Source organism: Gouania willdenowi, chromosome 9, assembly GCF_900634775.1.
Source record: "Gouania willdenowi chromosome 9, fGouWil2.1, whole genome shotgun sequence".
Taxonomy (NCBI): Eukaryota; Metazoa; Chordata; class Actinopteri; order Blenniiformes; family Gobiesocidae; genus Gouania; species Gouania willdenowi.
In genome coordinates this window covers 17533215-17543721 of record NC_041052.1, presented here as the reverse complement: position 1 = coordinate 17543721, position 10507 = coordinate 17533215, and the positions used below count along the sequence as shown (strand labels likewise).

Here is a 10507-nt window from a genome sequence, read left to right as displayed (position 1 = left end):
CAGAAACAGAAAGAGAGGAAACCATTAAGACTTAACTGGATAATTTAAAATATCTCTTTTCTTTAGTTGGATCTGATTCGTCTCCTTACAGCGACCTGTATTTTGGAAAAAGCTACATAATAACAACAACTAAGACGAAGACGTAGACAAGTGCACACCACAACGAGTATACACATATAACAACAAAAAACATGGACACTGAACATGTAAGGTCAGTCAAGGTCAAAGCCAGTCATTCCACTGAAGTGGTATCATATATAAAAAAAACGTCGTTTGGTGTTTTTAAACACCCAGAAAAAAACCCTTTAAAACCTGGTAAACTTTTTAGAAGGCCCAAGGCCTAAAACCATAGTTCTTTTAACAAGCAGCAGTGTTTTCTGAACACCCCACTACATAATTGGCAAAAACAGGGAGAAGATCTAGTGCATCAAAACCCAGGAGGAAAGGAAGGTGAAACAGAGGAACATGTGTAGTCAAACAGCCATTCATCGGTCAATCACTCAATGACACGTCCACGGCACATTCGCACTCACAACACGGTTCTCTCAGGCATACGTAACGTGTCATCATTCAGTCACTCATGCACCGCACACGTTCATGCCTCAATTTTCACGTCCATGCATTCACAAGGTTTTGCTGCAGTGTCTAAGTGGAATATAGGTCTCATCTAACCCACCAATGGCGATAGCCAGTCCACCTCGTCTCTCGGGGTCAATGAGCTCTTATTGCCCCCCCATGCTTGGCAACCTTTTAGTGTTAATTAATTGCTTTTTACTGGTATCGTCTGATTACTAAGAGGTACGCTCCTTTTTACTTCCGCCTTGGCGGAGTCTACACTTAGAGTATTGTCCCTTGCAGTACTGACAGTCTACTAGCTGCTGATCAGGCAGCAATCGCACGGCCATGCACAATAACCAAACTCAACCCCGGTCCGCGGGGGAAACTCAACCGCTGTCCATCTCCAGAAATGTAAAAAAGAATCTCTGAATCAGCAGGAAACTCAACCACCGCTCTTGAAAAATAAGAGTTTGGGAATAACTCAACCACCATAAACTCCAGAAGTCTAAGAAAAAAAACCTCTGAATCGGCAGTCTACTCAACCGCCACTCTTGAAGAATAAGAGTTTGGGAATAACTCAACCACCATAAACTCCAGAAGTCTAAGAAAAAACCTCTGAATTGGCAGTCTACTCAACCTCGGTCTGCAACCTGAGGGAAACTCAACTGTCAGAACTTTCTGGGCACCTCTAATATCACTCAACATTGAACGGAGCACGCAACCTCTAATAACCCTCACTCTAAGGGAACGTAGAAATTTGTTCAGAACGGTACTCGGTTACCAAGCATGTATCAAATCAGGTGGACCGCTATCCCCCGAAGAGTGCTTTCCCTAGCAAGGTTTATCCTTTTTCTGCACATTAAACCAGGACTTCTTGTTTGAAAAGTAATTGCCTATGTACTCATAGCAACTAATGGGACATTTTTTCTCAGGAAAAATTTGGTACCCCCCCCATGCTGTCGAGTGGCTTTGGGCCGGCCAGACAGTCCGACGCGGTAAGGGGGAGGAGCGCAAAATGAAAATAATGAATGTTGAACTAGGCTGTCTGTCGCAAGCAGCTTCAAAAAGGGTAAGGTACAGATTGTTTACGAGGGTATCGGTCAAAAAAATGTCAAAATTTAAACTTGTTGAGGCTGCAGTCCTCAATCTCTGTCTCAATTTTCCTGAAATTGAGTAAAAACAAAAGAGAAAAAGAAGAATCGTTCAGAAATAACAAAGGAGAAAAACGTATGAGCTCAAAAAAATCATGGCCAATAAAATAATAAAAAATTAAAACTTCAGCTCCAAAAGCTGAGGCAACAGAGGGCTCTGTCTTCAGCGGATGTAACCATATCTTGCATTGTGGGGGGCCTCCCCTCAATCAAGAAAATAAATGAAAGAAAAGCAAACAAAAACAACCTTATCAGTAACACTATTTTCTTCCCCTTTGTTTGTTGTTTTCTCATAAAGGCCAAAGCAGTGTAAATAAATGAGCAACATAATGAATAAAAGCAAAGATAAATGATGGGCACACTTGATCTCATGTGGCAAACAGAAGGGTTCTGTGTGAAGTTCTGGTGGTCCTGTGTTTCTCATAGTTGTGAATGTGGGTGTGTGACTGTATGTCTGGTCTGTCTGCGTGTGAGAGAATAAATGAAAACAAAATAATCTAGTGCACAGTCAGAAGATAGAGGGGTTAGTATTGTGCGAAGGAGAAGCTTGTTGGCTATTTGCTAGTTGTCCCCCTCCATGCCAAAGTTCAAGGCTGTGGTGGACTTCTTGTTGCTTGGTATCCTTGTGGCTTTTGAAACAGTGTCTTTTTGGTGAAGATTTCCAGCAGACGTGTGACCAGTCTGCAGTTGCTGCCCATCATTCAGGCAGTAGTCGTGGCGTTTAACTCGCAACTCATTGGTGGGGGGAGTGTCCACTCCGACGCCCACAGGTTCTCAGTCTTTGATGATGGGGCATTGGCATGCGGCCCATTCATAGACGATGAAGAGTTGACTTGGGACTGAGCGAGTTATTTCAGCATTGCTTTGCTGAATGGGAGTTGAGTCCTTGAGTCCTGAAAGGTCACACACCTTTGATTGTCCATTTCCTTCTGATGCTTGGTCCTTTGAATGATGTTGACATTCCATTAGCGTAAGAGTTGAAGGTGATTTCATTCTTTCTTTGAAGATGTCGTTTCTTCAGGGGACAACCACAAAGCCAACAGAAACTAACAATTTAAATAATAAAAAATGATAATGATGGTAACAGTAATATTAAAATAAAATAAAATGAAATACTATATTCATCATAGTGTGTGTTTGAGTGTGTGTTGCCCATCAAACATGAAATCAAAATAAAATTTAAAATAAAAATAGTGTCTGTGTGTAATGGCACTATTCTATCGGCAGGGGAGAAGTGAGAAATCACAATGTTGTGTCACAAGTGTGTAGTGCACTAAACTGGCCAGTGAGGGGCGCCACCTCTCTCTCTTGGGATGGGTGTGGCTGTGCGTGTGCGTGCGCCCGTGCGCATGCCTGTGCGTGTGCTCTCTCTCTCTCCCTTTCTCTCTCTCTGTACGTGTGTGTGTGTGTGTGTGTGTGTGTGTGTGTGTGTGTGTGTGGTCACACGTCCAAAAAAAAAGAAAAACACAGCAGCGACGTGTGTGTGTGTTTGGCTCTCTGTATTTCTCTCCCTTTCTCAAAAGCTGACACTCGTCAAATGAAAGCATTAAAGCCAAGCCAAAGGGAGAAATCTGATTCCACGTTTAAACAAAATAAAAACAAAGATAAAAAAAAGTAAAACTCGCCTGAAAGCATGATCTGAGTTCACATCATACCAAGATTGTATATGCGTATGCATATATTATTTGTTTATTGGGTTGTTCATCTGTTTGATTCACAGAAACACAATTTAGGTTAGATTCGGGGTTTTAATCTATTTTGCTTTCGGTACAGAGGTGAACTCAGATCATGGCACCGCTGGGATGTTTTGGAAACTTTGGTTGCCCGTCTATCTATGGTCAGGACCTCACAGGCTGTGGGTGTCCGAACAAAACAAAGTAAATAATGACCAGCCGTATTTTATGCCTAAACAAAATATCCGAGCCCGAAGAAAACCAGAGAGAACCTACAGCATTAAAAAGCACAGAACCTCAACCATTTGAGCCTTTCTCATGGCAGTTCACTGCGTCAAAACACAGAACAGCTGAGGATCAAAATCAAAGCTCAAAGCTGAAAATCAATACAATGCTTGACTGGTTCCAAAAAAAAAATCAACACAGAGCGAATATATATACATATATGTAAATGAAAATTTACATATATATATATATATATATTTATAAAGGCAGCTTTACCTTAGTCCGAATTGGTGTTTGAGGTTCAACCGATGGTTCGTGATCCAGTCTCTGTCCGAGGGGTGGACAGAAGATGGTCCTGTTCGTGATCGCCAATTGTTACGGCAGAATTTACGGTTGACCTCATTTGAGACATGATTCATTGCTCTGGTTGAATGATGGAATCCAGGAGAAGCATTGATGATTTTATATAAAAAATGTTTATTCTAAACTAAGAAAAAAGGTACAAAATGGAACAAAGTGAAACAAAATTAGCGTCCGTCCAGGCGGACGTCCGAAGGAAGTGCCGCGCCCCGCTTCAACAGTTTCAAAGCTTAAGCTTTTTATACAGATAAGAAAAGGTCCCAACAGTGAGAGACAAAAGGGAGGGAGTCAGATGCCCATAGTGGCAATGTTGGAGGATGATGAAGATGTTATGAGAAGGTTTGGCTCCAGTCTTTATCTGTCTTGATAAGTGTGTACGTCAGTGTATGTCCTTGGCAGAGACTGTGCTGCACTGAGAATAATACGATCTGTACTGTTTAATCATGATTCAGCTGTTCAAAAGTGTAAAGATTAATGGAGTCGTCATGTATTAAAACATGACAAATTGTACACATGAACATACATTTGAGGATATGATGATGAATATAAAATTTGCCATAACACCTTTCTCTCCCACCAGCCTCAAAACAAGAAACATTTGTTATGTCACCAGTGACTAAGCACTTTTTAATCATAGCATGACAGTGTCTCTTTTTGTATTGGAGAATTGGATGAAATTCATCCAAGTTTAACTAAACGTAGCTTAGCTTTCTGTTACTGTCTGTTATCTTAACGGGTGGGTTTAAACCTGAGTCCTAAATCTATCATAAAATAGCATAAAAACAATAATCTATCCTCCAATTTGTTTCTTACCTTTTGGTTATCTTGTTTGACTTCCTTATTCATGAGAATATTGTTTTTTTTAATATTTTACTTTTAACTTCTCAGGCATTTCCTTTGGTGGCATGTCCCTCATCTTTGATTAAAAATAATAATAATAATAATTGGAAAATAAACAAACATCAATAGAATTTTATAGAGACTTAGAAAAGGTTTTTACGTTACCTGACTATTACAGGATCTAAGAACACATTTTGAAAATGCTGTTTTACCTGTTTGACCATATATTTACTACGAAAATAGGCAAAAAACTAGACCTTATTTTAATTTTTTTTAATTGAAGTTTGATACAATACAAAATGAAATGTTCTGCTCATTGTTGCATGCAGTTGAAATGAGACGTGTACTCTGCAAGTCACCAGTTTTTAACGTCTTTGTTTAGTCAGACAGGCAAAGAGAGAAGCTCAATGAAGCTCCAGTTGTTGGTGGAACAGCTGCCTGTGAATAGCATGCATGTCATAGTTTTGCCCAAAGCAAATGTCAGAATGTCAAAATGCAATTTAAAAAAACAAACTTGTAGTCCTTTAGAACCTAATCATGTGTTCAGTTTGTTTCTGTCTTTTTTTTTTTTTTTTTTTTTTTTTGGGATGTTTTTTGACATTAGTGTGTAATTTATGGTCTGTATAAGTAAAGGTAATTTATGACTCTTTAGAAAGAAGGAGGTGCTGAAGGCGGAGCTATTGATATCAGCATAAAACAGGTCAGGCTGGTAATAAGACAACCACAATGGAGCACAAGAAGAGAAGGGTAAGACTATTGAACAAGATCTTTGATTATCAGGCTTTATAAAGTCATGAAAACTAATGCTGCAATCTCTTGTTTTGTTGTAATCTGTATATCTCCTTAACTTTCTCCTGTGATTGTCACTTTTTTTTTTCTCTTGGTAGAGCATTTATAAATTGTTCAAGTTTCTTGCCTCAAAATTGGTTTTGATGATAAAACCTAAAATCTTTAAATGCATATCCTGCAGTGATGCACCAGATCTAAATAGGGTTCTCTGGGGGGGAAAAAGACACGCAAATTTGTGCTTGATTTTTATAACTGAAAAATGCTCTTCACAGCACTGTTAAAAGATTGCAGCACAAACACTTCGATCAAAGCGTGTCCAGCATAAAACAAACACCGCTATCAATTCTTCAGTGTATCAGTCTGGTTAAACATGAACAAAACGCCCTCACATGAACTGTTTCATAAAGTTGCATTACATAATTAGTCAAGCATTAACGTACAAAACTGAACTTCTCATTTTAAACAAAGCTATCTTAAGATTTATTGTTTTAGATGTTGATCTACTACTGAGTTAATGCTTAACACAATACTGAGACTTTACAAAGATGTGACTTAACCTGTTGCACTAACTATCTCTATCCTGTTCACTCCTAATGTGTGTGTGTGTGTGTGTCAGGGTATCTTGGAGCGTTTGAATGCTGGGGAGGTGGTTGTAGGAGATGGGGGTTATGTGATGCAGCTGGAGCGCCGTGGTTATGTGAAGGCTGGACACTGGACTCCTGAGGCTGCAGTGGAACATCCTGAAGCAGGTAGATAGATCACAGACACTCAGACAGTCACCAATATAAGAGCAGGGCCTGTTGGAAAAATGTGTCTGTTTGCTTTCGTCAGTGCGACAGCTGCACAAGGAGTTCCTGAGAGCAGGAGCTGATGTGATTCAGACGTTCACCTTCTACTGCAGTGATGATAAACTGGAGCTCAGTGGCAATGTCACCACCATCACTGTTAGTTTGTGTGTGTGTGTGTGTGTGTGTGGGGGGGGGGTTATGAAAAACCTTTGGTGCTTTTAAAGAGGAAATTCTTTCTGTGTTTGTAATAACTTGAGTTGTTTCTGTTGTGCTTCAGGGAGCCCAGATCAATGATGCAGCCTGTAACCTGGCTGGAGAGGTGGCCAATGAGGGAGGGGCACTGGTGGCTGGGGGTGTGTCTCAGACCCCATGTTATTTGAAGACTAACTCTGAGACCGAAGTCAAAGCCATCTTCAAAAAACAGATGGATTACTTCCTCCAAAAGGACATTGATTTCTTCATAGTGGAGGTCAGAGCAGAACTGTGGAAAATAACTGTACTCACTACATATAATCAGGCTGTTTAGTTCAGTTCACTGTGCAGGCCTTTTGTTAGTTAATATTGCATTGTGTACATTTGCTTTCTCCAGTTCTTTGAACATGTTGAAGAAGCAGTGTGGGCAGTGGAAGTGCTGAAAAGCAGCCGTAAACCTGTTGCTGCAACGCTGTGCATCGCCCCGCAAGGAGACATGAACGGAGTCCCTCCTGGAGAGTGCGCTGTCAGGCTGGTTAAAGCTGGTATGCACAACATATGTATTAGAGCTGGGCAATGTATAGAGATTCAAGATGTATCAAGTTTTCTATTTAGCGAATATAGAAAATTCCAATATCGCCTATATCAACTCACTCACACGTGCTGTCCGTTAGAGGAGAAGACTAAAGTGTCACATATTGTGCAGCTGTTTGCTAGTAAATGTGCGTGTATGGCATTTGAATTCAACCCTTAATTGTTTTTCTGGTAAGACTTTATTTGAAATAAAATTATCGGGATTTATTTCGTATATTGCTATTTTCCCAAAAAAATATCAATATGAGTTTTGGTCCATATCGTCCAGCCCTTACGTACGTGTGTGTGTGTGTCCGTCTCCGTGTGCAGGAGCAGACATTGTGGGAATAAACTGTCACCTGGATCCTCTGACTGGTGTCCGCACAGTGAAGATGATGAAAGAGGGATTAGAGAAAGCTGGACTCAGAGCTCATCTAATGGTCCAACCACTAGGATTTCACACACCTGAGTGCAACATAGGGGGCTACGTCAGTCTACCTGAGTTTCCCTTTGGTATGTGTATTTTATTTATTCAAATGTTTTACCATCCATCCATTTTCCGACCCGCTTCTGCCTGTTTCTAAGATCGCGGAGGTTTGCTGGTGCCCGTTTCTAGCCTTCGATGGGCGTTAGGTGGGGGTACACCCTGGACAGGGCGCCAGTCCATCGCAGGGCGACACACAACACTCACATTCACTCCTATGGGCAATTTAGTCTCTAATCAACCCAACAGCTGGAGTTCCCAGAGAAAACCCACACAGCATGGGGAGAACATGCAAACGTTCACACAGAAAGGACACAAGCGTCCACCCCAGGGCTTGAACCCATGACCTTCTTGCTAACTACTAAGCTACCGTGTAACAAAATTAGAAATTAAAATTTTCAGCCTTGGAGTAATTTTTTAATGTTTTATTAATTAAGTTTGATTGTATTCCATGCAACTATCCAGTCTGATAGTTAATTACCGAGTAATTGCAATTATTTTTGAAATATTTCTGTGATACGCACAGTGGCTTAGTTGTTAGCACGTCCACCTCACTCGGGTCCTTTCTTTGTGGAGTTTGCATGTTCTCCTTGTGCTTGCATGGGTTTTCTCTGGGTACTCTAGCTTCCTCCTACAATCTAAAAACATGACTGTGTTCGGTTGATTGGAGTCTCTAAATTGCCCGTAAGAGTGACTGTGAGTGGCTGTCTGTGTGTCGCCTTGGAATGGACTGGCGCCCTGTCCAGAATGTACCCCCACCTAATACCCAATGAGAGCTGGGAATATGCACCAGCAGAGCCCTGCAACCCTGGGGCAGTGATGGCCTAGTGGTTAAAGGGATCCTCCACTGTTTTTACAAATGTAGCATCAAACATTTGAAATGCTCTTATTAGAAGATCTATGCTTAACAAAACACATTATTTTGCACCATATTTGTTTAACTTTTGAAAATGGGACTGCCGCCTCGGGCCTATGCGCTCCTCATGCAGGTGTGACGGTCTGGCTGGGCCCTGTGGGGGAGGGGGCTGACCGTGGCAATAACTAAGGCTCATTGAGAAAAGGCGATCTGGCGCGCTCTTGGGGGCTCGGTCGGTGCGCCTGGGGGCCGGCGGGGCGACTTGCGGCGTCCCCTTGGTGCCGTAGGCGGCTATGAATGTGGTCGTCCTCCCTGGGTGGGCTGCTCCCGGTGCTGCTTCAGTTCCGGGTCCATCTGGCCTGGGGTCCGGTCCCTGCTGGCTCTGGGCCCGCCAGCGGGCGCCTGCCGGCTACCCTTTCTATTTCCTGCCTTGAGTCTCTCCTCCCTGCTCCCTTCCACCTCCCCCACCACCCCTTCACTTAGGTGTAACACTGCTCTCCCTTTTTATATCCTCCCTATAATAAAATGTTTCTTACTCTTTCTTAGGGAAGGCTGGTGATGGTCACAATTATGCAATAAAACAAATTAATTTATTTCATTGCAATAACAAAACATGCATTGCTGTCTCATAATGATTGCACTTCTTGTAGTGTTAACCGCTGACAGCATGTGCAGACAAGTTCAAAAAGAAAAAAAGAATATTGATGGAAGGGTATGTGATAATGTCATATTTCATCATCATCAATCTTTATTTATGAAAGTGCTTTTCATACAACAAATGCAGCTCAAAGTGCATTACAAGTTTAAAAACAAAGAAATTTGTGAAGTGAGGCACATTTGTGTGACTGTGATTTTCTAATTGTAAACTCTAATTATCTGAAGAATGATGAGAGTTTGTCTTCATGTCCAGACTATAATTTAATCTATTCTCAGCCTTGGAGACTAGAGCCATGACCCGTTGGGATGTCCATAAATATGCCAGAGAGGCCTACAAAGCAGGAATCCGTTACATAGGAGGCTGCTGCGGATTTGAACCGTATCATATTCGAGCCATAGCAGAAGAACTATCAGCAGAGAGAGGCTTCCTCCCACCAGGATCAGAGAAACATGGACTCTGGGGAGCTGCTCTGGAGTTTCACACTAAGCCATGGGTCAGAGCCAGGTAGGACAGCACAAAAACCCAACCACTGTATAATATATAACTAATGTCTGGTGGATGATTATACTTTTGCTTAAACTTGTTCCTAAGCAATATTTCCATCAACTTATGTTTTAGGGCTCGTCGAGAATACTGGGAAAACCTCTTACCAGCCTCTGGACGTCCAAAATGCCCCTCCATGGCCACACCGGCTGATGGTTATCAAAATGATTAATTTTTTTTCACATTATCATTAACATGAATTATTTACATTTGATTAATAGTTTGGTTGGGGCAGGAGTCTATAAAACGTTTTAAAATGGTTTCTTTGGTTTCAATGCACTAATAAACACCATGCTGAATTAAATTAAAGCTTTTCTTTTTATTATTCAATAATTTTCCATCACCATCATCTTTAAATATCTTCTTACCCTGATTACACACCAGTCAATCACAGCACGGGACCAAAAGATAAACACAGGCTATAAATAGAACAATTCACACTTTATGAGGTAAATGTTTGTGACTTTTAATCCTAATTAAATGTGTTTGGCCAGCATTAGGGTAACAGCTGAACCCATTGAACATTTCTCTTTATAGCATCGTGCGTGAGGTGAAAGATGTTGGTGCAATTCCTCTAAATACATTTTCTTTCATTCCATGACCTTTTAAATTGAAAACCCTCATTAAATACTGTATTTATCAAAACTCTCATTAATTACAACAAACATAATAGGATTTTTTTTTTTTTAATGCATCACCGCATTTGTTTACAAAGCATCCTACTTTGCACCACTGACGTCACTACGTCCTTACGTGCCCTATTCACAGCTGCTCTTTGATGCTGCCTTCAAGGACAATCAGGCAATCTTGCGAAAAC

General features: G+C 41.2%; 1 protein-coding gene across 1 annotated transcript; it reads left to right on the top strand.

The window, feature by feature from the left end:
• The first annotated feature begins 5483 nt into the window (after window positions 1-5483).
• Window positions 5484-9994, top strand: LOC114470386 (betaine--homocysteine S-methyltransferase 1-like). Its single transcript, XM_028458570.1, has 8 exons — window positions 5484-5554; window positions 6213-6345; window positions 6428-6540; window positions 6662-6853; window positions 6974-7121; window positions 7480-7662; window positions 9423-9651; window positions 9766-9994. Exons 1-8 carry the CDS (start codon window positions 5534-5536, stop codon window positions 9860-9862), a joined length of 1116 nt encoding a protein of 371 aa, XP_028314371.1. The 5' UTR covers window positions 5484-5533; the 3' UTR covers window positions 9863-9994.
• The last annotated feature ends 513 nt before the right edge of the window (window positions 9995-10507 follow it).